The sequence below is a fragment of the Durio zibethinus genome, chromosome 24 (genome assembly GCF_047325235.1).
Source record: "Durio zibethinus cultivar Kanyao isolate XHJ-2024 chromosome 24, ASM4732523v1, whole genome shotgun sequence".
Lineage (NCBI taxonomy): Eukaryota > Viridiplantae > Streptophyta > Magnoliopsida > Malvales > Malvaceae > Durio > Durio zibethinus.
In genome coordinates, this window is record NC_143185.1 from 820,106 (window position 1) to 846,555 (window position 26,450).

Here is a 26,450-nt window from a genome sequence, read left to right on the forward strand (position 1 = left end):
GTGTTCTCTGCCCATGTATGTCCATATAAAGTCAACCAGCTGGAACAGAGAAATACATTTATACAGTAAGAGGGCGTATAGCCTTTACTAAATTCATTTGAAACAGCAGCAGTACTGGAAGAAAAGATGAGGCCTGACTTTTCATTACCTTAACGAGAGATTAAGAGGCTTACCATATAACAATGTATAAATTCCCTTTCTGTTTTATAATTCAAAGGAAGTTACACCATAAAATTCAAGATGAATTAATCAAATTGGATCCTGGAAGACGAGATCGTTGCTGTTGCAAGTGGGTCTCACCATTCACCAAATCATCCACTTTCAAGAAAAATCTGACGAACTCTGTAAGAAAAAGAACTTTTTATCTTACGATCGATCTTGAGCCAACACTACACGGTCCAGTGATTACGACATATAGGATGGAAATCAGCAGCGTTTTCTCGACCCTGTGCCCTATTATTAAACAATGATTTTCTTCTCATCATTCAACAGAAAAAGTTCGTTATACAATGAATAAAATATAAGACTGAGCTAATCCTAATTTTGTAAGGTCTTTTTCCTTCACTTTCACCTTTCCTGGCATTTACCTTGAAATTTTGTATTTATGTTTTTGCATGGTATCAAGTTGAGAAAAGCAATGTCCAAGATTGTAATAACAACAAAAGCCTGGAAAGATGAAAAAGAAACATACATGAAAAACAGCGAAGGAAGAAGATGATTCAACACCGCCATGCAGAAGCAGAAACAATTGCTCTGTCTTGCCACCCCAAAAGCAAGCAACCTTTATCTTCAGTCAATCGATACCCATCACAGGAATATAAACCCAGCAAAATCTTTGATTGAGTTACTGCATTTGCACTTAATGGCACCCCTTTGAACCCTTTTCCTTCCATCAATTTTCTCCATTTCTCAAGCCTCTCGTGCCTTTCTATTCTCTCACTCCCTTCACATGCCACTATGCTTCTTATCTCTGGTGCAAATATGTATTGCTCAACTTTTGCTCTTTGAGCAGAATCTGGAGGAAAAGTGGCGTCCAATGAGTCAAATATTGCTGAATAATAGTGCAATGCCTCAAGGAAACGGCCTAAGAAGTAAGGGCCATTATGGCTTGCTTCTTGTTCAACAATGGTTACAATGTTAGGCGCTTGATCACGGATCATTGCCAGTAGGTTTCCCAGGCAATTACCAGGGACTCGGTGGAGCCTGTTAAGAGCGTTAACGGCTAGAGCCTCACCAACTCGCCTGTTGAACATATGGGGTTTTATATCTTCAAGTTGCTCGCCAATTGGGTGGAACTCAAATGGGATGTGGAGAGAGTAAGCTAGTTCTGTTAAGGATCTGCCTGTCTCTTTGATGGTTTCCAAGCTGGGTCCAACTCCTGTTATCCTGAGAAAAGGAGCTCCACTAGGTCGGGCAGCGAGAGCTTGCATGAAAGCTGGCCATTGATAGCCTTGGAGGATATCTAGGTCAATGACATGAACACGTTCTTCAGCTTCGAAGGCCTCAAAAATGGCTTGATTAGAAGTGAAATGTGCAAATTTTATGTATGGACAGGCTTGGTAAACAATTTGGTAAATCTTGAGGACTTCAAAGGAGTTTGATGGGAAAGGAGAGTATGGTTTTGGAGCACTGGAAGTGCTGGGATCGGTGGTTATGTTTGCCGCTAGCCTTGCACTGAGGGCTTCAGTGAAGCAAGAGGCAACTCTTTGCATGGAGTCCCCAAGAGGAGTTACCACTCGATTCAGGTGGTGTATATATTTCCTTGCTAACAGGTAATCCTCTTTGGCCACTGCTTCAGCACATGCTAGGAGGAGGTGAACCAATTGAAGGCCACTATCTTGCTCCTGTAAAGGCAAATTAAAATAGAGTAAAAACTTGTGACTAAACTAAAGAGAATTTGTTTGTACGTGAAAATATTCATGCATCATCATCTCTTTATAGTTCCTTTTTTGTTTTCTGTATCTTTGTCGTTGTAAAAGTGCAGAAAGAATACTGCTGAATAATCAATGAATGGACAAAAGAAAAAAAGAGCAAGAGATCGGAGTACCTGCTCAGGGCCAACAGGAATAGGAACCATCAAGGTATGGCCAAGGTTCTGGTGCTGCTGTTGCTGTTGTTGTGGTGCTGCTGCTAATTGTCGCTTCTCCTGTTGATGCTCTTGTTGTAGTTTTTGGGATAATGGTGCTCTTGAGACAGAGTTTACCTGATAGTGTTGCTCCTGGGTCAGTTGAGAACATCCGGCTGACGATGATGTTTCACTTGCAGACCCACAAAACCTTGAAGAATTCGGCATTGACATGCAGTCTAACATTCCTGGAGCAGTAGTTGACATTTCAAACATGTTATTTGAGGTTCCAATAGCTGAAATCTTTGTTGTTGGGTACTCTCCATAACCATCCTTTTGATAATCATCCAAGATTTGTTCTATAGCCGGCAGTGAAAGGCTCTCAACCTGCATAAACTGATTGTTAGGTGAGTTAAAGACTCTATGCAGTGGGCTCTGCCCTTTACCCTTGTAGGTGCTGCTAAATGACCCGAGCTGAGATGAAAATCGAGGTGGAGAGCACCCTGAAAGACTCTGCCCTTGCATTGCCTGAACATTATTGAAATTATAGCTTGATATTAGTGGAGACGGTAAGTTCCTCACTGGAGATGAGATCATGAAGTCAGAATCAAAATGATCAGAGAAAAAAGTTTCCCACAGAGAACTATCTGGGGACTGGACCTCAACATCTCCATCTAACTCAAATTTGACGGCTGGGAAGTTAAGGCTTGGTGGGGTTAAGCTATTTTGCTCCAAATCAGAAGGAGTAGTTTTCTTAGACTCAGCAATTGACTCACAGGAGTTTTCACTCTTGATGGAGCCCATGCTGCCACAAAGAGAATTAATCATGTTCATTTACTTTGATCAGCAATAATTTTCAAACACTCACAAACCCCTAAAAACAAATGAGTGTTTGTATGTTTCTTCTTAGAATCAAGGTCTTTCAAATGAAGTAGTTAGTGTTCAAATATTGCTCTCTCATGAGTTGTTGAACTAGTGTTAGTGTGTTAATGTTATGAGAAAGAGCTAGAGAAAGCTTTTCTCTCTTCTTATTCCACCAAGAATTTGTCTCATTGTCCAGATTGTCTTGGAAAGAGAAATGGATTAGAGACAAATTGCTAAGCTGAATTAATGTGATTGGAGGTTTTTGATTAATAATCTCCTATACCAAGTTTAGCTGGATTTTCTAGGGGCCTCTTCACTTGTTTTTACTCAACCTTGCTTGCCTACGGCTCCTGCTACTACAAGACAACTCTCAGTTGGCATTGCTTGGGACCCACTCTTCCCTTGGGCCGGCCTATCTCAGAGAAGGTTTTTAAAGAATAATTGTGCCCTGTCTTGGTGTATAAAATTAGTAGATTATCACTAGACTAGATGTGAATCTGGGATTGGTGACTGGCATAGAGAGAAAGATGAGAGGGAGAGAAAATAAATAAAGAAAAAAATGTTTTGGAAAAGAGTAAAAGGACAGAGAAGTGGACCCTGGAAGCATGACAATCTTGTGAAAAGGGGCTTCAAACAATGCATAATCTTGTGAAAAGGACTTCAAATTTGCATAATGACAAAGGGATGCATAGAATTTTAACTTCTACACTCTGCATTGTGATGAGCAAAAATTGTTACTTTAACACTATCGAGGATGTTCCATTGCCTGATGCCCTTAGCTGCTTTCATCCATTGTAATATTATTGATCTTTTATGTCAAACAATGAAAAGTTACATCTCATCACCAACCACGATAACGGTAACATTAATTACTTGGTTTTAGTATTCGGTGTTGACAACTGAGTTCTGGAATCACATATTGTTACAATATCTTTCACCTTTTACAGGTTTCTTGTGTCCAAGATTCAATATGTAATTAAGTAAAAGATTAAGTATCTCCAAGTGGTTAACTAGGGTTGTAACTTGTAATTAAGGAAAATTGAAGAGTGTAGGAAATGAAAAAGTTTTAGAATCAAATTATGGTCAGAATTTCAATATAAAAGAGTATTTAACAATGACATTGTTGGTAAAAATTAAGCACAAATTTAGTTAGCATGAGGTTGAACTTTGAAGGAAGAAAGAAAGGGAGGATGGTGGGGATGCGAAGACGAAGGAAAAGGACAAGAAAGGAGACATAGGCAAGGTCGTCAGATTTATTTAGCGTCGGTGGCGCCGCCTACTCCTTGGATTTGCCAAAGGATTGAAGCGCTTGTCCCAAACCATTTTCCTTCTTAGGCGGCATCTCTCTCTCTCTCTCACATTCATTTCATTTTAATATAAACAAATACATATCATAGAATGATAGTACAGAGGAATAATAATTCTAATTTTATAACAGTTTTATTTTGAATTAATTAGATATTATTGGCTAGATAAAAATATTTTTAAAAAAATTTTTTTTTAAAAAAATCTTAATAAATAAGTTTAATATGTAAAAAAAATTCTAAGAGTAAAAGAATTTTTAATAAATAAGTTTGTATATTTATAAATAAGTGAAGTTTTTGTAAGATTAGATGTGAGAAAAATATATAAAAGAGTTATAAAATTTTATGGGATAGATACTCTATAAAATTTTTGAAGATTTATATTTTATGGATGTATATGTTTAATAATTTGTGAGTGAACTAAAAAAAATTGAAAAGATTCCCATAAGTATGATGTATATGTACATATGGATATGTATTTATTTGTGTTGAGAGAGTACACATACGAATATGTATATTTGAATTGAAAATATTTCATAAAATTAGAAGAGATTGAGAGAATTTATGTATTAATTATGAGTACATAATTTGAATGTATATTTATAATATTTTATAATTAATAATTTCTTTTATTTGTGAATGTTGATCAATTAAATTAAATCACATTAAATTATTATTTTTTTGAGATTAATTAAATATTTAATTTCACTTCTATTAATATAATTGGATAAAAACTTTTTATCTGGCAGTATCTCATTGCATGCACTTTGCAAGGGGTTCTAAAGGCACGTCTTTACGTACAATTGACTTGGAAACATTTCGATCTGGGAAGCTTAATGAATTGTGTATGTCTATCCAATCACCAATCATCTAAAATTTTCATCTCTTTTTTGCTTTTGTCACCTCTTCCCTCGATCATCTAGCAGGGAAATTCCTTGCATTTCTCTTTCTTTTCTCTACCTTAACAATGTTCAATCTTTAAAACCATCGTTTAATCATCGTCTAAATCGTATATAACATTTTTCTTCGCCCCAAAAATCATGGTCTACTTACTAATCTAAGAGAATATCTTTTTATTACAAGAATTTACATTAGTTTACTTTAAAAAAAGTTAGTATGGAACGAAAAGATACTGTTGATCATCTAGCATATGCCTAAAGAAGCATTAAATTAACTTAGCTTCCCTCGATCAGCCAACCGCTAAAGATTTAATTCATTTTGATGTGCATATATAGATGATATATATCACATCATAATCTTGTTTCATTAATGGAATGAAATATATATAGCTATGAGAAAAAGGAAGACATGATGGTTAACCTCACAGAGATGACAAATGAAACTTGTTTTATCGCTTGTTTTGACCTGCTAAAACGAAGCCATTGGCTCCGGTAACATAAAGCGCATAGCCCCTAGAAAACAAAGTTCCATATGAAACAGTAGAAGCTAAAGCCAAAAGGCAGTTGTCTCCATGGACCGTAAGCTGAAACAGATGACCCGGTCAAACCACTGCTTTGTAACTTTTGTTGGGGGTAAACACGACCTCCATTGCACTTTCCAAATTCAACAGACCGTGGGTAGAAGACCCCTCCAATTTCCACGCATGCCTTGGTAGACCCCTTTTTTCTTAGTCAATCGAGTCTGTGATTCTGTTTAACTTTTATCATTTCCTCCTTCGCGGTTTCATGAGTGAATAGATTCCTGCAATAAATGCAACTCGGACAGAGAATGAGATTAAGTTCGGACTTAGGAGATTGTTGAGGTTGAGTGAGACACCCAAGTGAAAGGCCCAAATGAAATGGCAATCACAACATCGTAAAGTTGGGGTCAAAGTGCATTTGAAATTTAAACTGATTATTGGGTTTGTAGTATTAACTATTCATCAAAGAAAACTAGGCTAGCAAAGTAGCAATGGACAAGGGGCCCGACATTTGCTACTATCTAATCCATGCAGGCAAATTTGATCCTGATAATGTTTTTTTTGGCAGTTTATTGAGTAATCATTAAACATTGATGCTAATTTACCTATGAAACATAAAACTCATATAAAAAATATTAGAAACTCACTAATTCAATACTCAATGATGTCAAATAAGAAAGTGGATTTGATTATTATTTACCACAGTTAATTGATTTTCATGTTGTAATTTAGAAAATGAAAATGACATGAGACAGTAAGGCCGAAAACTGTTGGTGAAATTCATGCCGTTCTAAAATCTAGAACTCCCTTTAATGGACAAGCTGTTGTTTCACATGTTACTACAAGGCATGTATAATATAATCCTCATAAGTAATAGTAAATTAGTTTGAACACTAGCCGCCAAAGGCACCAAGTCACCAACCCCTGGGATTTACATTAAAATTTAGTTGCAATAACTATCGAGCTGAAAGCAAGACATTTCTATGTATGTCCGTGATCCCAATTCTGTCTTGGTCTCCAAAACAATAAATAAAAACATTTCCTATCATCATCCCATCTACCTAAAGCATTCTAGCAACTATAAATAAGCAGTCCACTCTTTAGCATGAGCCAATTGTCGCCAGGCACTAGTTTCTTTTACTTTGTTCACGGGTATCCAATGCCTTCCATCAGGCAAATGGCAAAGCCTGGAAGAAGCCCAAGTTGGCCCAATAATTGCACCTAAATTACCCTGCACATGCTTTTGATTTCATAATTCTACTAGACAGAGACCGAGCTGAATTACCTTCCCCGAAACGGGGATTACTTTTACTTCATTAAAACAGGTAACAAGTATGCAGAAGAATTCCAGCTTCAACCAGGAAAGGAGAACTCGGAAAAGGAATGGTGGAAGGTTATCTGACAGCAACTCAAAACTTTTCTTTGGTGTATTCAGCTTTCAAATTCAACAGGTTCATGATTTTACAAGTACTGTAATATGTTGTTTCCAAATTACAGTTGATGGAACTTTATCCAGTTATCCTCACAATTTTTCAGAAGAGCACGTGAACAACTTTAATGCTTCCCCTTTAGCCAGCATGTAAAAGCTTTTTCTTGAATGCCTGATTCAACCTAAACAATCAAGAATGCATGCATGAGTGGTAAGCATTAAATTCACAGTGAATGGCTTAATTATTGGCTTAACAACAATGCATACTTCTCCCACGTCTCTTTGTTAAGCATCAAAGGGATCAGTCTGCTTATGCTAAATTATGACTCAGGCTACCCTGCAAGACTTACAAAGTGCATTGTATTATTGCATAGATGATTGTTTAGAAAATTGGATCTCAAAACAATCAAATTTTCCCTAAATCAGAGGAATGTTCCAATCCGCCAACTAGTGTTTACATGCTAATTTGAACTTATCATAAACTTAGGCCTTCAAATCAAGCCCCACAGTGAATGTGACAAATGAAGCCACTAACCCTTATAAAGAAGCTGCTCCCTTCTCTCTCCTACCCACCAAGTCCACATATTGCCAAAAGACATTCACATGTCTTTGTTTTCTTGTGAAACAAGGATAAATTTCCTCCACTTTTGCTTACACTTGGACCTCCACCAACTACTACTACCCTCTATCCGCACTGCTAAACTCATCTCCAACTACATGATAATGCTTTTGTAAGCTATTCACTTAAACCAACCATTCATAGAGAAAGTTATGTGGAAGTTTCTTTCTCATCTCCCAAATTTTGCTGCCATGAATCCAATAGTTCTTTTTCTTCTTTCTTCTCTGTTTATTAAGACATTATCTTTGAAACCTGAGCCAGCAAAAAACAATGCCCAGATCACCGTAATGGGCCTTGTTTATTGTGACATTTGCTCCAACAACAGCTTCTCCAGACACAGCTACTTCTTACCAGGTGAAGTATTTCAACAACCTATGATTATTCCAAGTTTCATTGGTTTGCTCTTTGGTTGTTCAGTAAGTAACAAATTAAAATGAAAGCATGGTTCTCATCATTCAAATATTGCCTAACCAGGTGCAGAAGTTCAAATAGACTGCAACTTCAGGGCATTTGTTCCAAAAACAAGAGAACAGATATCATTTTCAGTCAACAGAACTACAGATAAACATGGAGTTTACATGTTGGAAATACCATCAGTTGATGGGATCGAATGTGCAGAGGCAGCCATCGCATCATCTTGCCAGGCAAGCTTGGTTGGGAGCTCATCTACTTCCTGCAACATTCCTGGTTACAGAAGCACAACAGATCAGATAGCAATCAAATCCAGACACCCCAATCTCTGCATCTACGGCCTAACTGCATTGAATTTCAGACCAGCAAAAAGAGATGCTACCTTGTGTGGAAATTAAAGCAAGACTTTTCTAGTTATTCCTACCTTACAGCATCCATATGGTTTTCTTTTGGCAACTTTTCCAAGTATCTCCTTTTCTTAACACACAAATTCTAGTTATTGAAGATAGATCCAATCTCCTCATCCTCAACTATCAAGTAAGGGTTCTTTTCATTTCTCAGTCTGCACATAATACAAGAAATGGAGAACCTGCAATACCCTTTTACCTTTGCCTCCCAGCCTTACTTGGTGCTCCTTGAAGAAGAACAAAGGGCCACATATGACAAGGTATTTTCATATTTGCATTGCATTTATGCTTTGTGTAAGCACATTCAACTGTGCCCAGAGACTTTTGTGCAATATGGAGTCCAGGTCAAGCATGTGGACATACATGAATATTTACCATATTTTATTTAGATTGGTCTTTTAGTTACAATGTATGAAATGTGTGAAGTAACTAAAGATATTAGGAATAACCTTTTGAAATCTGAAAAATTAACAAATTTGCCAATACTGCATTTTCCATGATGCCCATCACAATAGGAAAATGCTCAGCATGAGAAAGTGAGAAAGATCGATGAGATAATAAGAGAAGAAAGGGCTTTTATTGCAAAAAGTTTGATTCATCTTGACAGCGGCATAAGCTGCAGTTTACTTCTATTACTTGTGCCAAAAGGCATGATCAAGCTTAAATCATGAAGATGCTCTTATAGTCACAAAGTTCTGCTTTTTGGCCATACCCTCGGTTGTCATGTCAATGTTCCTTATAAAATCATTTAAGGTCCTTTCAAGTAGAAGATAACCATCCTTTAATGTATCAAACGGACAAATTGTGGCCGGTCACAGTCCAGCTCCTAGTTCCCCTGAAACTCTTTCCTTCCTGGTATCATCTGCTTATTGTTGTTTGTTTCCTACAAGCATTTAAGCTATGTCTGGAAAAGGAAAAAAAGAAAAAGAAAAAGGCACTAAAATCTTTCATAAAACAATAATTTTAAATCCTCATTTCCTGAGGGTAAGTGGCCAGTTTAAAGCAACAGCATCTCCATATTGTGGATCAACAATTCTTTGCCGAAGCAGAAGAACTCAGATGAGCACTGCACATGATCATCCACGTAATTGTGTTTGCATGCCTTCAAAGTGGCTCTTATTACGTTATTATCAATTGTTCTTGGCAAATTTTCATACCAGAAGATAGGCAAACTCATATTGCTTCTCTATGAATGTAAGGGCTGTTAAAATATCTTTGGGTTTCATCTCCCCGACCAAACCTGTACCAGTGTAAAAAGATAGCCTTAGACTTAGCAGTTACCAGTGTTTAACATCTATATACTTCCCCTAGTATAGACTGTTTGTTATAGCAGACTGACATGATAGAAATAGTCTAACTAATATTTCATAATGGACTCTCCTGAACCCCACATTTGCTTTGGTTTTGGTGGTGTTTCTGAGCTTATGAAAAACAAAAAAAGAAATCAGAAATAATTCATTTGGGAGGCATATGAACCATCTTTCTCCTTTTTTAGCTGAACTAACTTCGGTTTCTGTCTTATAATTTGTTTCTCTCCATTTGCCTTGTTTTTGTATAATAGAGGGTGGACCTTTTCCATCCTCAACCATTTAATCTACATTGTGCTTCTTCAGCAGGCTATTCAGGATATATAAATATGCAGGTAAAGACTTGTACTTTTGAATAAAGAATGAAATATGATGAGTACAAAACATTAAATTTTAAATCAAAGACGCATAATTTCTGGGCAATACAAGCTCAAATTGATGTGCCTCCAGCTCTCAATATATAAATTCCACATTAAAGTAAGAACGAAAAACCACGCCACAAAGCACAGAATTTTGACCTTTGATGTCCCTTTTACCCTGTGCCAACTTTACTTGGTACTTGATCATGCATAATTTTTCTTTTGCTGATCAGCTGCAAGTCTATAGACGAAACGTAGTAATATACCACAAAGAGAAATGAATTAGAACAGTGAACTAGAAGATGGAGTATAAGTGTATAACAACATTCTGCAAATATTTCTTGTTGTCTAAATCTGCATCTGTTCTTGGAAGACCTTCATAGCAGAAGTTGGCAACCCTAAAAGAACATTTATGCTTTTCCTCTCTTTGCCATGGGATAGGAACAAGATCACTTCCTTCTCTGGCAATGCAACTGGCCCTGATAGAACAGGCTCTCCCCATCCGAAATCTGTAGTGTGGAAAGATAGCCTAGACCATGTAGTGATCAGCAGAGTGGATGATAAAGATGGCCTAGCTCTGGTCACCTCAAAGTAATCTATGGCTGATCTCATGTAACCATCTGTAACCATGTTAATTGATTCCTGAATAAGGCCCACGGCATGTGAAAATGGCTTGTCCAATAGCTCACCTGCTTGGCATATGGAATTTGTTAATACAATGCCATTTCCTAAGTAGCCTTTTGGTAGAGGTGGATTGAATTTAGGCCTGCCATCAACGGCAAAGAGAAGCTTTGTTTGTTGGTCGGACAGCATGTTAAGTGCCTTGGTCCGAGCCCTCCACACGAATGCTGAAAGAGCTTCAAAAGTAGTACATTTTTCAAGAACCCCATCTTCCATAGCGTTTTTCTTTAGTTTTTCAAGCTTCTCAGGCCCAAAACAGAAAGATCTGTAGAGCAGTTCATCTTTGTAGAGATCACCGGTGCTGGACTTATCCTCTATCTCAGCAAATTCCTGATGCAGATACTGTATCTTAGGTGGGCTTCGGGCTTTCAGAATGGCTCTGTCCGGGAATGGAGGGATGGTTAGTGGCAAACCTCGGGCTGTTTCACCCCAAGAGTTGACAAATTCCATAGCACCAATGCCGTCAAACATGCAATGGTTCATGCACAGGCCAAGGACAAATCCTCCGCATTGGAATTTAGTCACCTGGAAAATAAAATTTATCACCCAGATATCAGATAAATTAGACCTGTCCAACATTCTGCATGATATTCATGGACATTACCTCTCTAGAGATTATCATTGTTCAAGAGATTCAGGATGATGATTGCTTGAGGCTTATAATGCAAGGAAGTAAATTTTCACATATTGAAAATTAATCATGATGATGACTCCAAAGGCAACGTATTAGACTTCTAATATATCTAGGGGAGTAAATAAGTAATATTCATACTTGAGGAATCTTACTACCCCCAAACCAAAAGCCACCAAAGTGTTTCTGCAGAAGTTTGAAATACCTGAGCCACTAGAGGTGGCATCTCTAGTATGTTTTTTGCACCAGGAATGTTATAAACCAACTTCCCAAGAGTCTCAGGATCAGGCTTTGTTATGTCTCCAATCTCCTCCATCTTACAGTTTGATTCAGCTTCAACAAACACAGCTCCTTGCCCGGTGCAGTCCACAATTAGTTTACCCTCTGAGCTGATTGTTAGCCGCCCAGCAAGGGGATAGTAATGAACAAGAACCTTTCGTAATGCATCCTTGATCACTTCACCAGCATTTTTATTCCCTTTCTCATCTGACTTAAAGCAATATATGGTGCGAACAATGACTGCAATGTTTTGGTCGAGATTAGAGAGAAAGTATAGACCCTTTTCTGTCTCTTCAGCTGGACAAACCAGGGTTGGCTCTCCTAGCTTCACACTAAGCTGAGACACTTTGCCATTGAACTTCTCCATTATAGCAGAACCTTCAATAATTTCTGCAACCTGAATCATAAATCAGAAATGAGATGATACTTATAACCTGAGAAACAAAACTAAAAAAAAAACATTGGTCCATATCAAATGCGTTTAAATGCACAATTTATTGATTCTGAGAAAACAAACCATGAGAAAAAGCTGAAAGAGATAAACTGAAGAAAATGGTCAGGTCTCAGTGCAGGGAATTGCAGTAACCAAAACTTGAAAACTATGAAAACAAGGATTGCTCTAGCTCGATCTCAGTCACAAATTTGTGATGGTAATTGAACTTGGTAAATATATAAGGGAAGTTTAAGACCCGGCAGTCACGCTTTTGGTTTTAGATATACAAGGAAATGAAAATGACATGACAGGGCATGTGGCTATGTTTCATTGGAGTTTGCACATGCTAAAAATAATGAATAGTATGGAGAGATGAGGTTACGTCAAAATTTTGTTTCTTGGACTGAAGATTTGGTATTGGTCCTTATGGGTTGGGGTAGGCCACTGGTCAAGGGACCTAACACACTAGACAAAGGAGTCTGGCGTGCGCAAGGAGGGCCTGACTGGGCTTTGGTTGGTGGGGGTTGGCATCCCAATTTTGCTTGCCACTCTGCTTATGTAATCTCTTATTCTTTTGTATCATTTTCCCACTCTGACATTTTTTCTAATGAAACTTGTTATCTGATTTTAATTAAAAGTATTAGGTTACCAGCCAATTCAGTCATGATGAATTGCTCAAGATATTTCTTGCTTGCTTATCAGTCAAATTGTTGCTGAAACACAACCTTTAACTCTTTGAAATAAGAATCATATCACTTCAACAAAGTAGTCATTAAAAACATCATGGCCTTGCATCCTGGTGAGATTCTTTCCAGTTTTCAGGGCTGCATACATTCTTAAATCAAATAAAGTTATATATATAAAAAAAAAAAAAAAAAGAGCAACGTGATTCATTCTGCAAAAAGCAATATAATAATAATCTCTCATCTTTGGCGTTAAAAATGTTTTAAAAACCATAGGTTGCTTAAAATATGCATTATCTTGATGGATTAATTATAGCTTAACTACTTGAATAGAATTTTCCAACTTGGGTAGAGTCTTATCAGTGAAGTTGTATCCAGTTATCAAAGCATCGACAAAGTTAATTAAAACGAAAAATGAGATCATTGAAAAGGTTAATTATCACCCTAAAATCACATGAAGAAAAAAGTATTACTCGTAGGTATCTTTCAACATACAATATGCCATATTCTAAATATTGACGAGTTCGTTCATTTCAAATAAGTAGTTACAATACAGCTCAGAGCTTCATACCTCAAGTAAATCAAACAAACATTTGCATAACAACTTCTATGAGAATACATACCAAAGCCAAAATTCTGTGCTTTACATTTTGCTTGGTAAAAGTATAGCACAAGGAAGCTTTTCTGCTACGAATAACATAAGAGAGAATCACTCAAGGGGCTGCCTCTGTCTATAACCAAGTCCTTCGTAGCTCGGACACACTTTCGTGCGTTTTCTTGGCAAATTATCTTGCTTGTGGACAATGCAATCACAGTGTGAAACACTAAACAATCAACAAGAATTGACAAGTATCAGTCAAAAGTCAAGCCTGGCCACACTTGCTTAGACAGGCAATTCCTTCTTCCAAATAATCTTCCCTGCTGATCCAAAATTCAGGTGCATCCTGCACAGGTTACCTCAAGATTCAAATACTTTTCAATGATTTTCAAACTGTCATCAGATAGATGGATGCTATTTCATGCTCAAAAACAATCCTTGAAGCATTCTTTTTTTTTCTTTGGCTGTACAACATGAGCATGAATGAGAATGAGTTTGTATGTGCATGTATATGCATGAGCAAGAAATACACCTTCATAATCCCAGCAAGAACTGCACCTCCAAGATACACCATATGCTTTCTTCGTGGTGGGTCCTCGATCCGCAATCGCAGTTTCTATTCAGAAGAATGAAAACAATTTAAAGATGAGCATCACAGTTTGTTTGTTTGTTTGATTTTTTTTTTTTTTTCAGTCATTTACTGTTTGCTGTATCTAGCTTAAAAGATTATTTGAATTGCTCAATCATCGGCATGGAATAAAACTCAAAAAGAGACACGAAACCAGAAGATGTAGTAGTTTCTGTTATATATTTTAAAAGAAACAAAGGCTACCTTTAACCCATCTTTATTTCCCTTTAGAACCACTTCAAGATATCGATCTAGTATTTCCTTCTCCAGCCTGAATTAAAAAAAAAATCCCTATCATATGAAAGGAGCAACCATAGCGGAGAACGCAAGCAGGAGAATGGTGGAAGCCAGGATTAAAGAAGATAGTGAAATTCCCCACACACAAATTTCAAAAGTATCTTAGAATGTGTTTCTTTATACAAGTAAAACATATTACCGACTAGGTAATCCAGGGTACATGGTGCTCCCTCCACTTAAAACTATATGCTGATAGAGCTGTAAAATATAAAGCCAATAACAAGTCAGATTTACACAAAATAAATCCCAACAGCAAGAATATATACATATACTATAGCCCAAGGATTTGGTTTTCCTTTTTGGCAGGGGGTGGGTGTCAATAATGCAAGGATTCACTCAATTATATGGATTCATTAACTGTTCATTATTCATGATGACCCATTTTCGAGCTGTAAATCACTGTCCTGACTTCTAAATTTGAAATTTCATGGACGAAACTAAAAAAAGCCAAAGCGAATGAAGAATATACCATTTTGAGTGGGAATGAAGAGGAATAGAAAGTAACTACACTGATGAGTGAAAAGTGGATTACAGATTTTTCTTAAATACAATGCATGGGAATATCGTTTTGGGAGGTTGTATCCTCCATTAGAAGTGCAGTTTATGAAAAGAAGATAATAAAAGAATAGCAAACTTCTTGAAGAAAATGAGAACTAAAATAAGATAAGAAGGCATAGAGACACACGAATAAAAGACTGCCTAATGGTTCCAAGGAATGAGGATGATTAGAGGATTCGAGGAAAGTCCATATATTGTAGCAAATTTAAAACATAAAGCTTCAGCACTTCGTTAGAGTAATTTTAGACAATAAAAAATATAGTCCTAGAAACAATTTTAATACCATCATGCGGTTATCGATATCCATCTCCTGAATGCAGCGGAAAACCATGTCAGCCATGCCATCACCTTCAACATCAATAAGTTCCTACAAAAGGAAAACTTTTCTTACTTTTCACAATATATGGTCTATCAATATATCTTTGTGACTAAATGATTTCAGTTCTACCACAATAATTTGTAAGAACTCAAAACCGAGCCTAAAAGATGCAATGTTACTCAGACAATAACTGCTTTCTCAAAAGCTCTCAATAGCCAAAAGATTTAGCACACCAATTAAAAATTTACACTACAACTGCAAATACCAATTGACTTTGAAACAGGTAGCAATAAATACATTCAGAAAATCCAAGAAAATAGGTAGCACAAAAAATATTAGCATATAGAGTCAATGACAATAAAGATAAGTGCGGTCTTACTGGTGTGAAAAGAGCCTCAGGGGCCTGGAACCTTTCAGTGCCTACTTTAATGACCCTTCCATCTGGCAGCTGTTTTAAATAAAAATGGTCATTATTCTACAGACAATATTTTTAATTGGAGTTTTTCTATTTTAAAGATAAAGTGAAATGTCCGACCAAATCAAGTATTCATGATGTAATCGGGAATGACGCATTCATAAAAAGTACTTACAGTATAATTCTTAACAAGGATGGTGGTCTCAAGTCCCAGTTGATATTCTCTTTTGTAATCATAACTGCTTGAAAATACAAGTAATGTCACATTCAATTTTATAATTACCTTCACAAAACCAGAGAACAACAAAGAATGCTTGTTCACCTTATGTAGCAGAGTTTCTCTTTGATTTCCCTGACAGTCTCAAAATCAGCAGTTCTATTCATTGCATACCTACAGAAAGACACCCAAAAGAAGATCACTTGATGATCAATAGCACTATTAGTCATATGATCTGACAAGTTTTTCTCACAGAGAATTGGTCCTCACCCTCTACGGGAGAGTAAATCAACAAGATAGGATGTTATGTGCCGACCCGCTACATTCATCCGCTTGGTAAGATGAGGAAATGAATAGCCATCAACAACAGGAACCTGGGAAGAAAGGCTGAAGTAATTATTCTCAATACTTCACCTTGCAGTGCTCTCATAATGCACACCTTATACCATATAGTGCAAGCTCTCCTAAAAATAATGGTAAAAGGGTTGTCAAACAGCTTACCACATGAGTGACACCATCACCAGAGTCAATAACTAATCCAGTCAGCAGACCTGTAACAATTTATGTTAATGCTTAAGCATATACACAGACATACGTATAAGGTACAAAATTAACGTTAATAGTTTGAGCAAAGATTCCTGCATGTCAGACTACAAGGCTACAATATTCTTGGTAATAGGCTATAATAGTTTCCATTATCTTCAAAGGGAAGTAGCAGAACTTCATGCAGAGTTGTGAATATCATACAAACACATACATATAAAAAGAATTAAACCTTCAATTATCCCCTAGGCACCTTGAGCATACAGAGTTAAAACAGCCTGGATTTGAATAAAGACACCAGAAAAGTTGTATTTTTCAAACATGGTCTCAACCTGCAATCTCAAATCAAGCCCAAACCATTAGATCCTAACAATAATGTTCTTGAAATTTTCAATCAATCAGTAAACAAATTAATTGGACTACAAACCATTTTTTCGCGGTTTTTTGAGGGATTAAGAGGCGGATCAGTAAGTAATATCTTACATTCTGTTGGATTAATCTGTTTACAAACAACATAGAACATATTTAAGACCAATCAAATAAATAAATAAGGTGAATTAGAACTAACCAACATAAATTAGAAGGAAATATGACCTTTAGTTCATTGAAAAACGCATGATCCCAAACATGACACATATCATCCCAATTCTGCACAATTCCATTGTTAACCGGATATGATATATCCAATTGATGTCCCAAAGCAGCACATGCTTCTCCAACAACATTATCCTGACCAGAGTTCAAAAATTAAAAGCCAAACAAAAAAATCTCAGAAAATTTATTTACAGACCAAAAATATTTAAGCTTTAAATTTTGAAAAAACAACATGATCTTTAACGTCCAAACCTTTGAAAAGAGGAAACAGAAAAGGAAAAATTATAAAGGATCAGTTTTTGGACCTTCAACTCTTGTTCCACGAGAGATTCCTCGTACCGTAGCATAGGTCTCCCGACCACGCATGGGAACACCGATGTCGGGAAATTTTCTCCGGCGAAACCACATTTGACGTACTGTAATCGAAGAAAAAATAGATCTAGTGAAGTAAGCTAAAAGAAATGAAATACAACAAAAAAAAAAAAGAAAAGATTTTTATATAGAAAGCTTTGAATAGCTTTAAAATGTTTTAATGCGGAGACTAATGCAATGTCAACGTGTGAATCAAGACGGAAAATCAACAAAATAAAAAAGAGAGGAAGAAAACGAATTACGCCGGTGCCGTTGTCGCATACGACGACGTTTCGGTAGTCCATAGCCGGTGGAATGTTGGGTTGGGTGCTTGCTTGAAGCAGAGGGTCGTCAAATTGCAGGAAAGAAAGAATCCGGCGTCCGGTTTCCCAGGTTGTCTTTCCAAATAGTTTAAAATGTCAAAACGACTTCGTTTTGCCTGGACCAATTTGATCGCTTAATTTTGGACCATTTAGTTGGTTTGAGCCCAAAAAGTCTTCGAATACGACGTAGTTTAAAGCAGCCCTCTGTAAAACCATATTATTATACTACCAAGCTGGGGTTTTCTCCTTACTCGAGCAAAAGGAGCCCAAGAAAATACAGCTGCAAAAATGGTAGAACCATTGCTTCCTCTTCTTCTCTCTCTCTCTCTCTCTCTCTTCTTCGTTACTGAAATCAATCTAACCTAAAAAATGTGTTGTTTTGAATCTGTAGGCTCCAAAACGTGGTGTCGAAGCTCCCATAGCTGCTGCTAAGAAGAAAACGGTACTTTTGCTTTGTCACATTGCATTATTTCATGGTTTCAAATCTTTTTTTTTTTTTTGGGGCGGGGGGGGGCTTTGTTTTATATCTTTTTTTGGGGTTTGGTGTTGTTTTTAGGACAAGGTGGTGAACCGGTTGTTCGAAAAGAGGCCGAAGCAGTTCGGGATTTGGGGGGATTTGCCACCAAAGAAGGATCTGACACGGTTCGTTAACTTCCCCAAAACCGTTAGGATTTAGAGGCAGAAGAGGATCCTCAAGCAGAGGCTTAAGGTCCCACCTGCTTGGAATCAGTTCACCAAGACACTCGACAAGAATCTCGGTGCAAATCCCATTTGCTCCTTGCTATCAGTTCTATTCAAGTTTTTACATTACATATGTCAAGATGATAGTAATGGTTACATTGGTGAACTAAAAGTTATGTTGGTGCAGCGTCAAACTTGTTCAAGATGCTTCTCAAGTACAGGCCTGAGGACAGAGCTGCGAAGAAGGAGCGTCTCTTGAAGAAGGCTCAATCAGAGGCTGAAGGAAAGCCTGCCGAGTCTAAGAAGCGCATTGTTGTGAAATATGGTCTCAACCATGTCACCTATCTTATTGAGAACGTATTATCACTTTTGATCATTTATTTGCTATGGAAGTGTGTTTCCATTGCTACTTGTATTTATGGCGGGTCATTTCTTATTGTCTCAAAGTAAATTTTCCTTGCAGAACAAGGCACAGCTTGTTATAATTTCTCATGATGTGGATCCCATTGAGTTGGTTGTTTGGTTGCCAGCATTGTGCAGGAAGATGGAGATCCCATACTGCATTGTCAAGGGAAAAGCACACTTGGGAGCGGTATTGCCTCTTATCTTGTATTCTCAGAACTTTTGAAGTTGAGCTATGGATGCAAAACTAAATATTTGTACCTTTATGCTTGATAGATTGTTCATAAGAAGTCTGCATCAGTTTTGTACTTGACTACTGTCAAGAATGAAGATAAGTTGGAATTCAGCAGGATCTTGGAAGCCATCAAGGTGGTGTAAAGTTTCAATCTGCTGTATATTTGTCCTTTTGAATTGTTGGATGGTCTGATTTCATTTGGGGTTCTTTCTTTCTTGTCACAGGCCAACTTTAACGACAAGTATGACGAATACAGAAAGAAATGGGGTGGTGGTATCATGGGCTCCAAATCCCAGGCGAAAACCAAGGCCAAAGAGAAGTTACTTGCCAAGCAAGCTGCCCAGAGGATGACCTAAGAGCTAATTTAGAATTCATTTCCTGTTTCTTAGACATTATTGTCTGAGGTTATCAGCCTCTTTCATTTTTGGCTATTTGAAAGCAGTTCATGATAAAAGCAGAGTGTTCCTTTCCTTTAAAGGCAGGTTATAATTGAATTTTCTTGTAATGCTGTTTGAGGTTGAGTGGTTTTATTCATACTTGAAGCATCCACCTTTATTCATGAACTGTTTAGGGATAGACTTATTGTAACTGACCCATCCTTTTATTATTTTATTACAGCTCAATCATGGTGTTTTAATATAATTTTGTGGGTCCTATCTCATCTGAATCTTTTGATGGCTTGCAGCTGATGGCTTTGCAGTTTCACTGATCTTGTAGGTGGAATTTAATAAGACCATGATATCCAACAGCTTTAGACTTGAAAAAGGTAGAAGTGTGTTATGCTTGAGATTCTTTTGTTAACTCTGTTTCTTACTTTCTTAATGGTTTCACCCATCAGAACCTTAGGCCTCGGAATGTTACTTTAATCCTCCTTGTTTCCACCTGCAAATCAAGCCCACCCGAAGCAGCTGATTTAACACGACATGTAGAAAGTCATTTGTGGAATAGATTTTCGGTTTTGTTGTCTGCCATTTGTCTTTTTAACTAAATAGTGATATTTTATATGAAAATTAAATATTATAATTTATATCGATCTAAAAATATAAAATATAATTAATATATAATTATTTTAAAATTTTAAATCATATTATTTTTATATTTTTTATTAATATAATGTTTATATTATATCATGATGTTTTAGATTGTCTAAGTATCCATTAATATTTTATTAATTTCATCACATTATTAATTAAATTTAAATATTAATTTTAATAAAATTAAATTAATATTAATTTTTTTAATTACAATTATAATATTTTTTAATCATAATTATAATAATTTTTATTATTTTTAATTTTATCATAATCAATTTAATCTTATAAAACTTAAGTATCCTTTTAACATTGTTACTGAAGAAGCAAGGCAATCATATTTCAAACTTAACATCTAATTGGGCCCAGTTTTCACAACCTGATGGACCACACTCACCGCACCACTTCACCCATCCTATTGCTGTTTTTTACTTTTTTTTTTCTTTGTCCGAATTCCAAATTATTTTTTATTTATTAAGGTAAAATAAAATATCTAACAACAAAAAATAGTGCTAAAAAAGAAAATAAATTAAGGAGATAAAAAATAAAATAAATTTCTACAGGCATTCAACTACTAGAAAAATTTTCTATTTGAGAAAATTTACTAGTAAATTGAAATTTATAATACACCAGTACTCCTTTAAAAAAAAAAAAATACAAGTAATATATAAGGAGATAAAAACACACTATCTGATAGATTTTTTCTTTTGAAATCTAAGTTTGTGTTAGTTCTGATCAAAATCAGACCCAAACCTTCAATTTCAGAAACCCTAGCAATTTCTCTCTCTCTCTCTCTCTCTCTCTCTCTCTCTCTCTCTCTCTTTGTCCCCTTTTTTCAGAATCTTAAACGCGGCCGTGTCTCCGCAGCGATCCCCGCCTTTTAGATTCTCTCAATTTTAATTTTCTCGATGGCCGGCGGAAAATTCAATCTAGCTGATGATCTCCTCCCCTCCAAAACGGACTCTGACCTTTCGTCCCTCAAAGGTATTCTGCATTTTCTTTTCCTTTTTTTCAATTTATTTACTTTTTTTTTCAATTTTCCTTTTTTTCCTCCTTCTAGCTTTTTGCATGCCTATTGTATTGGTGTCCCATTTCAATTCAATCGTCCTTTTACAAAAATCTTTTCTTTATTTGAATTTTAATAGTTCAATTTAATTTATTAATTCTAAATTTCAGATTTCGTTAATGATTTATTTGTTTTTCCCTAAGATCTCGTTTAATTTGTTTAAAGGCTTTTAGTTCATTTTACTCCGTAGTAATTCCAAGATTTTCTCTATAAAAGGAAAAAAAAAAAAAAAAAAGAAATTCACGATTTTTTCTATGTAGAATTGTATTAGCTCAAACGTTCATTTCAAATGCCCCAGTGATTAAAAGAAAGATCGTAACTTTTTATGAAAAAGAAGATTACTTTAGTTGCTTATCATAATTATTGGAAAATTTTAACTGTCAATGAAAGGTTGACTTGTTTCAATTAGGAAACTTGGCAGTTCAAGCTTAAGGCATTTGATATTTTAGGGACTTCATAAAAACAAGCCTGAAACTTGAGGTTAGGGGATTTCTGCCTAATTCACCTATGTATTAATTATCTTATTTTCTTTTATTGTTGGGAGAAGCTTGGGATGGGAACTTGGAGGAGAACGGACTCATTGGTCTGCTTGATGACGCCAAAGGTAATAATATTTGTCTTATGTTGAAATTTTGTATTTTTAAAAACCTGAGCAGCTCTTTTCATAAAAAATTTAACCTTTTTTTTTTTTTTTTGGCCAATAGATCAATCAACTTCAGAGAGCAGCATACCTCTGTCCCCACAAGGGCTTTATGCTAAACCTGCTGATGCTAAGATGTTAGCTGCTGGAGCTTCTGGGGTATGGATCTTTAATTTCTTTTATTCAATGTTTTTGGGGGTACTTGCTTTCATTTCCATATCAGCGTTTAATGTGTTGGTTTCTAGTTTTATTTACCCTTATGTGCTGGAAGTATGGGTAAATAGTATATCTGATTACATGTAAATTAGTTAGACTAAATTTGAAGAAATTGGTATAATTTTCATTGTTTAATGCTCATCACAAATTTAGATTTGACTTTTAGCTTGTGACTATTTTTCATTTTGGTTTGCATAGTTTCTGTGGTATAATTTGTTTACTTAACAGGATATAAGAGCACCAAATTCGTTGCCGGCCTCTGCTGATTCCAATTTGAAAGATAGTTGGCGTTTAGATGGGTCTCAGGACAAGAAAGACTGGAGGAGGACTACACCTGATCTTGAAAGCAGTCGACGTTGGCGTGAAGAGGAGAGAGAAACAAGCTTACTTGGTCGAAGAGATCGCAGAAAAGAAGACCGTCGTACTGATATTTCTTCAATGAGGGATGCTCCTGAAAATAGAACCTTGTCATCTTCAGAGCGATGGCATGATGTTAGCAGTCGTAGTTCAGGGCATGAATCTCGAAGAGACAACAAGTGGTCTTCGAGATGGGGTCCTGAAGACAAAGAAAAGGATTCTCGAACCGAGAAGAGGACAGATGCTGAGAAGGAAGATGCCCCGACTGACAAAGAAGCTGTTGTTAGTGGTGGCCGCATAGCTTCTGAGCGTGAGAAGGATTCTCGTGGTAAATGGAGGCCACGTCATCGTTTGGAAGTTCATGCAGGTGGGTCTGCTTCTTACCGAAGTGCTCCAGGATTTGGTTTGGAGAGGGTGCGAATGGAGGGATCAAATGTGAGATTTGCAGTGGGATCAAATGTATACATAAAGTATAAGGTACAAAATTAACGTTAATAGCTTGAGTAAAGATTCCTGCATGTCAGACTACAAGGCTACAATATTCTTGGTAATAGGCTATAATAGTTTCCATTGTCTTGAAAGGGAAGTAGCAGAACTTCATGCCAAGTTGTGAATATCATACAAACACATGCATATAAAAAGAATTAAACCTTCAATTATCCCCATAGGCACCTTGAGCATACAGAGTTAAAACAGCCTGGATTCGAATAAAGACACCAGAAAAGTTGTATTTTTCAAACATGGTCTCAACCTGCAATCTCAAATCAAAGCCCAAACCATTAGATCCTAACAATAATGTTCTTGAAATTTTCAATCAATCAGTAAACAAATTAATTGGACTACAAACCATTTTTTCGCGGTTTTTTGAGGGATTAAGAGGCGGATCAGTAAGTAATATCTTACATTCTGTTGGATTAATCTGTTTACAAACAACATAGAACATATTTAAGACCAATCAAATAAATAAATAAGGTGAATTAGAACTAACCAACATAAATTAGAAGGAAATATGACCTTTAGTTCATTGAAAAACGCATGATCCCAAACATGACACATATCATCCCAATTCTGCACAATTCCATTGTTAACCGGATATGATATATCCAATTGATGTCTCAAAGCAGCACATGCTTCTCCAACAACATTATCCTGACCAGAGTTCAAAAATTAAAAAACAAACAAAAAAATCTCAGAAAATTTATTTACAGACCAAAAATATTTAAGCTTTAAAATTTGAAAAAACAAATTAACATGATCTTTAACGTCCAAACCTTTTAAAAGAGGAAAAAGAAAAGGAAAAATTATAAAAGATCAGTTTTTGGACCTTCAACTCTTGTTCCACGAGAGATTCCTCGTACCGTAGCATAGGTCTCCCGACCACGCATGGGAACACCGATGTCGGGAAATTTTCTCCGGCGAAATCACATTTTACGTACTGTAATCGAAGAAAAAATAGATCTAGTGAAGTAAGCTAAAAGAAATGAAATACAACAAAAAAAAAAAAGAAAAGATTTTTATATAGAAAGCTTTGAATAGCTTTAAAATGTTTTAATGCGGAGACTAATGCAATGTCAACGTGTGAATCAAGACGGAAAATCAACAAAATAAAAAAGAGAGGAAGAAAACGAATTACGCCGGTGCCGTTGTGGCATACGACGACGTTTCGGTTGTCCATAGCCGGTGGAATGTTGGGTTGGGTGCTTGCTTGAAGCAGAGGGTCGTCAAATTGCAGGAAAGAAAGAATCCGGCGTCCGGTTTCCCAGGTTGTCTTTCCAAATAGTTTAAAATGTCAAAACGACTTCGTTTTGCCTGGACCCATTTGATCGCTTAATTTTGGACCATTTAGTTGGTTTGAGCCCAAAAAGTCTTCGAATACGACGTAGTTTAAAGCAGCCCTCTGTAAAACCATATTATTATACTACCAAGCTGGGGTTTTCTCCTTACTCGAGCAAAAGGAGCCCAAGAAAATACAGCTGCAAAAATGGTAGAACCATTGCTTCCTCTTCTTCAATCTCTCTCTCTCTCTCTTTTTCGTTACTGAAATCAATCTAACCTAAAAAACGTGTTGTTTTGAATCTGTAGGCTCCAAAACGTGGTGTCGAAGCTCCCATAGCTGCTGCTAAGAAGAAAACGGTACTTTTGCTTTGTCACATTGCATTATTTCATGGTTTCAAATCTTTTTTTTTTTTTTTTTTGGGGGGGGGGGGGTTTGTTTTATATCTTTGTTTGGGGTTTGGTGTTGTTTTTAGGACAAGGTGGTGAACCGGTTGTTCGAAAAGAGGCCGAAGCAGTTCGGGATTTGGGGGGATTTGCCACCAAAGAAGGATCTGACACGGTTCGTTAACTTCCCCAAAACCGTTAGGATTTAGAGGCAGAAGAGGATCCTCAAGCAGAGGCTTAAGGTCCCACCTGCTTGGAATCAGTTCACCAAGACACTCGACAAGAATCTCGGTACAAATACCATTTGCTCCTTGCTATCAGTTCTATTCAAGTTTTTACATTACATATGTCAAGATGATAGTAATGGTTACATTGGTGAACTAAAAGTTATGTTGGGGCTGCGTCAAACTTGTTCAAGATGCTTCTCAAGTACAGGCCTGAGGACAAAGCTGCGAAGAAGGAGCGTCTCTTGAAGAAGGCTCAATCAGAGGCTGAAGGAAAGCCTGCCGAGTCTAAGAAGCGCATTGTTGTGAAATATGGTCTCAACCATGTCACCTATCTTATTGAGAACGTATTATCACTTTTGATCATTTATTTGCTATGGAAGTGTGTTTCCATTGCTACTAGTATCTATAGCGGGTCATTTCTTATTGTCTCAAAGTAAATTTTCCTTGCAGAACAAGGCACAGCTTGTTATAATTTCTCATGATGTGGATCCCATTGAGTTGGTTGTTTGGTTGCCAGCATTGTGCAGGAAGATGGAGATCCCATACTGCATTGTCAAGGGAAAAGCACGCTTGGGAGCGGTATTGCCTGTTATCTTGTATTCTCAGAACTTTTGAAGTTGAGTTATGGATGCAAAACTAAATATTGGTACCTTTATGCTTGATAGATTGTTCATAAGAAGTCTGCATCAGTTTTGTACTTGACTACTGTCAAGAATGAAGATAAGTTGGAATTCAGCAGGATCTTGGAAGCCATCAGGGTGGTGTAAAGTTTCAATCTGCTGTATATTTGTCCTTTTGAATTGTTGGATGGTCTGATTTCATTTGGGGTTCTTTCTTTCTTGTTACAGGCCAACTTTAACGACAAGTATGACGAATACAGAAAGAAATGGGGTGGTGGTATCATGGGCTCCAAATCCCAGGCGAAAACCAAGGCCAAAGAGAAGTTACTTGCCAAGCAAGCTGCCCAGAGGATGACCTAAGAGCTAATTTAGAATTCATTTCCTGTTTCTTAGACATTATTGTCTGAGGTTATCAGCCTCTTTCATTTTTGGCTATTTTAAAGCAGTTCATGATAAAAGCAGAGTGTTCCTTTCCTTTAAAGGCAGGTTATAATTGAATTTTCTTGTAATGCTGTTTGAGGTTGAGTGGTTTTATTCATACTTGAAGCATCCACCTTTATTCATGAACTGTTTAGGGATAGACTTATTGTAACTGACCCATCCTTTTATTATTTTATTACAGCTCAATCATGGTGTTTTAATATAATTTTGTGGGTCCTATCTCATCTGAATCTTTTGATGGCTTGCAGCTGATGGCTTTGCAGTTTCACTGATCTTGTAGGTGGAATTTAATAAGCCATGATATCCAACAGCTTTAGACTTGAAAAAGATAGAAGTGTGTTATGCTTGAGATTCTTTTGTTAACTCTGTTTCTTACTTTCTTAATGGTTTCACCCATCAGAACCTTATACCTCGGAATGTTACTTTAATCCTCCTTGTTTCCACCTGCAAATCAAGCCCACCCGAAGCAGCTGATTTAACACGACATGTAGAAAGTCATTTGTGGAATAGATTTTCGGTTTTGTTGTCTGCCATTTGTCTTTTTAACTAGATCTAGTAATTTAAATTATATTTTATATAAAAATTACATATTATAATTTATATCGACATAAAAATATAAAATATAAAATTATTTTTAAA

At 36.5% G+C, this 26,450-nt stretch overlaps 7 protein-coding genes and 1 pseudogene across 11 annotated transcripts; 4 read left to right on the plus strand and 4 right to left on the minus strand.

Moving 5' to 3' along the window:
- Window positions 1-67: 67 nt before the first annotated feature.
- LOC111317301 (GRAS family protein RAM1-like) lies at window positions 68-3,562 on the minus strand. The gene is made up of 3 exons (XM_089753769.1): window positions 2,048-3,562; window positions 692-1,844; window positions 68-453 (listed from the first exon to the last, which is right to left on the minus strand). The coding sequence occupies exons 1-2, from the start codon at window positions 2,897-2,899 to the stop codon at window positions 720-722; spliced, it is 1,977 nt and encodes a 658-aa protein (XP_089609895.1). The 5' UTR covers window positions 2,900-3,562; the 3' UTR covers window positions 68-453; window positions 692-719.
- A 4,184-nt stretch (window positions 3,563-7,746) lies between these two features.
- LOC111315882 (pollen-specific protein-like At4g18596) lies at window positions 7,747-8,907 on the plus strand. Its single transcript, XM_022917896.2, has 2 exons — window positions 7,747-8,055; window positions 8,176-8,907. The coding sequence occupies exons 1-2, from the start codon at window positions 7,854-7,856 to the stop codon at window positions 8,508-8,510; spliced, it is 537 nt and encodes a 178-aa protein (XP_022773631.1). The 5' UTR covers window positions 7,747-7,853; the 3' UTR covers window positions 8,511-8,907.
- A 146-nt stretch (window positions 8,908-9,053) lies between these two features.
- On the minus strand, window positions 9,054-12,455 carry LOC111315883 (omega-hydroxypalmitate O-feruloyl transferase-like). Its single transcript, XM_089753770.1, has 3 exons — window positions 12,294-12,455; window positions 11,703-12,173; window positions 9,054-11,391 (listed from the first exon to the last, which is right to left on the minus strand). Exons 1-3 carry the CDS (start codon window positions 12,294-12,296, stop codon window positions 10,534-10,536), a joined length of 1,332 nt encoding a protein of 443 aa, XP_089609896.1. The 5' UTR covers window positions 12,297-12,455; the 3' UTR covers window positions 9,054-10,533.
- Window positions 12,456-13,374: 919 nt separating this feature from the next.
- LOC111316532 (actin-related protein 2-like) lies at window positions 13,375-17,827 on the minus strand. Of its 2 annotated transcripts, XM_022918499.2 has the most exons (15): window positions 17,676-17,827; window positions 17,367-17,477; window positions 17,062-17,196; window positions 16,895-16,966; window positions 16,721-16,799; window positions 16,426-16,475; window positions 16,195-16,298; window positions 16,030-16,098; window positions 15,883-15,946; window positions 15,672-15,740; window positions 15,257-15,340; window positions 14,555-14,613; window positions 14,323-14,389; window positions 14,023-14,106; window positions 13,375-13,836 (listed from the first exon to the last, which is right to left on the minus strand). In XM_022918499.2, exons 1-15 carry the CDS (start codon window positions 17,715-17,717, stop codon window positions 13,756-13,758), a joined length of 1,170 nt encoding a protein of 389 aa, XP_022774234.2. In that variant the 5' UTR covers window positions 17,718-17,827; the 3' UTR covers window positions 13,375-13,755. The 2 variants fall into 2 exon arrangements, with proteins under 2 accessions (XP_022774234.2, XP_089609897.1); XM_089753771.1 differs by lacking the exons at window positions 14,323-14,389; window positions 14,555-14,613.
- Window positions 17,828-17,907: 80 nt separating this feature from the next.
- Window positions 17,908-19,851, plus strand: LOC111316536 (large ribosomal subunit protein eL8z-like). 3 transcript variants are annotated; one of them, XM_089753772.1, is made up of 7 exons: window positions 17,908-18,026; window positions 18,127-18,177; window positions 18,292-18,493; window positions 18,604-18,773; window positions 18,880-19,008; window positions 19,095-19,187; window positions 19,278-19,715. In XM_089753772.1, exons 4-7 carry the CDS (start codon window positions 18,621-18,623, stop codon window positions 19,407-19,409), a joined length of 507 nt encoding a protein of 168 aa, XP_089609898.1. In that variant the 5' UTR covers window positions 17,908-18,026; window positions 18,127-18,177; window positions 18,292-18,493; window positions 18,604-18,620; the 3' UTR covers window positions 19,410-19,715. The 3 variants fall into 3 exon arrangements, 2 of the variants coding, with proteins under 2 accessions (XP_089609898.1, XP_089609899.1); XM_089753773.1 differs by having other exon boundaries at window positions 18,621-18,773; XR_016333306.1 differs by lacking the exons at window positions 17,908-18,026; window positions 18,127-18,177; window positions 18,292-18,493; window positions 18,604-18,773 and adding an exon at window positions 19,739-19,851 and having other exon boundaries at window positions 18,861-19,008; window positions 19,278-19,535.
- Window positions 19,852-20,767: 916 nt separating this feature from the next.
- LOC111316533 (uncharacterized) lies at window positions 20,768-23,019 on the plus strand. Its single transcript, XM_022918500.2, has 4 exons — window positions 20,768-21,068; window positions 21,698-21,754; window positions 21,855-21,949; window positions 22,235-23,019. Exons 1-4 carry the CDS (start codon window positions 20,993-20,995, stop codon window positions 22,850-22,852), a joined length of 846 nt encoding a protein of 281 aa, XP_022774235.1. The 5' UTR covers window positions 20,768-20,992; the 3' UTR covers window positions 22,853-23,019.
- Window positions 22,957-24,121, minus strand: LOC111316534 (actin-related protein 2-like). Its single transcript, XM_022918501.2, has 5 exons — window positions 23,997-24,121; window positions 23,688-23,798; window positions 23,378-23,512; window positions 23,211-23,282; window positions 22,957-23,114 (listed from the first exon to the last, which is right to left on the minus strand). Exons 1-5 carry the CDS (start codon window positions 24,036-24,038, stop codon window positions 23,016-23,018), a joined length of 459 nt encoding a protein of 152 aa, XP_022774236.2. The 5' UTR covers window positions 24,039-24,121; the 3' UTR covers window positions 22,957-23,015.
- A 170-nt stretch (window positions 24,122-24,291) lies between these two features.
- LOC111316537 (large ribosomal subunit protein eL8y-like) lies at window positions 24,292-26,033 on the plus strand (annotated as a pseudogene). Its single transcript, XR_016333307.1, has 7 exons — window positions 24,292-24,347; window positions 24,446-24,496; window positions 24,613-24,812; window positions 24,923-25,094; window positions 25,201-25,329; window positions 25,416-25,513; window positions 25,599-26,033. The product of XR_016333307.1 is annotated as a large ribosomal subunit protein eL8y-like (transcript).
- The last annotated feature ends 417 nt before the right edge of the window (window positions 26,034-26,450 follow it).

What these genes read in the sequence shown, in the direction of transcription:
- LOC111315882 (XM_022917896.2), top strand. Translation starts at nt 7,854, where the DNA reads ATGTGGAAGTTTCTTTCTCATCTCCCAAATTTTGCTGCCATGAATCCA. An exon ending in ACACAGCTACTTCTTACCAG is followed by an intron (nt 8,056 to 8,175) that starts GTGAAGTATTTC and finishes TTGCCTAACCAG; the next exon opens with GTGCAGAAGTTCAAATAGAC.
- LOC111316533 (XM_022918500.2), top strand. Translation starts at nt 20,993, where the DNA reads ATGGCCGGCGGAAAATTCAATCTAGCTGATGATCTCCTCCCCTCCAAA. An exon ending in TGACCTTTCGTCCCTCAAAG is followed by an intron (nt 21,069 to 21,697) that starts GTATTCTGCATT and finishes TGTTGGGAGAAG; the next exon opens with CTTGGGATGGGAACTTGGAG. An exon ending in TCTGCTTGATGACGCCAAAG is followed by an intron (nt 21,755 to 21,854) that starts GTAATAATATTT and finishes TTTGGCCAATAG; the next exon opens with ATCAATCAACTTCAGAGAGC.
- LOC111316536 (XM_089753772.1), top strand. Translation starts at nt 18,621, where the DNA reads ATGCTTCTCAAGTACAGGCCTGAGGACAGAGCTGCGAAGAAGGAGCGT. An exon ending in TCACCTATCTTATTGAGAAC is followed by an intron (nt 18,774 to 18,879) that starts GTATTATCACTT and finishes TTTTCCTTGCAG; the next exon opens with AACAAGGCACAGCTTGTTAT. An exon ending in GGATCTTGGAAGCCATCAAG is followed by an intron (nt 19,188 to 19,277) that starts GTGGTGTAAAGT and finishes TTCTTGTCACAG; the next exon opens with GCCAACTTTAACGACAAGTA.
- LOC111317301 (XM_089753769.1), bottom strand. Translation starts at nt 2,899, where the DNA reads ATGAACATGATTAATTCTCTTTGTGGCAGCATGGGCTCCATCAAGAGT. An exon ending in TTCCTGTTGGCCCTGAGCAG is followed by an intron (nt 1,845 to 2,047) that starts GTACTCCGATCT and finishes TTGCCTTTACAG; the next exon opens with GAGCAAGATAGTGGCCTTCA.
- LOC111316532 (XM_022918499.2), bottom strand. Translation starts at nt 17,717, where the DNA reads ATGGACTACCGAAACGTCGTCGTATGCGACAACGGCACCGGC. An exon ending in TATGCGACAACGGCACCGGC is followed by an intron (nt 17,478 to 17,675) that starts GTAATTCGTTTT and finishes CTTCGATTACAG; the next exon opens with TACGTCAAATGTGGTTTCGC. An exon ending in TACCCTGGATTACCTAGTCG is followed by an intron (nt 14,390 to 14,554) that starts GTAATATGTTTT and finishes TTTTTAATTCAG; the next exon opens with GCTGGAGAAGGAAATACTAG.
- LOC111316534 (XM_022918501.2), bottom strand. Translation starts at nt 24,038, where the DNA reads ATGGACAACCGAAACGTCGTCGTATGCCACAACGGCACCGGC. An exon ending in TCGTGGAACAAGAGTTGAAG is followed by an intron (nt 23,513 to 23,687) that starts GTCCAAAAACTG and finishes AACTCTGGTCAG; the next exon opens with GATAATGTTGTTGGAGAAGC. An exon ending in CGTTTTTCAATGAACTAAAG is followed by an intron (nt 23,283 to 23,377) that starts GTCATATTTCCT and finishes GTTTGTAAACAG; the next exon opens with ATTAATCCAACAGAATGTAA.
- LOC111315883 (XM_089753770.1), bottom strand. An exon ending in TGCCACCTCTAGTGGCTCAG is followed by an intron (nt 11,392 to 11,702) that starts GTATTTCAAACT and finishes TTTATTTTCCAG; the next exon opens with GTGACTAAATTCCAATGCGG.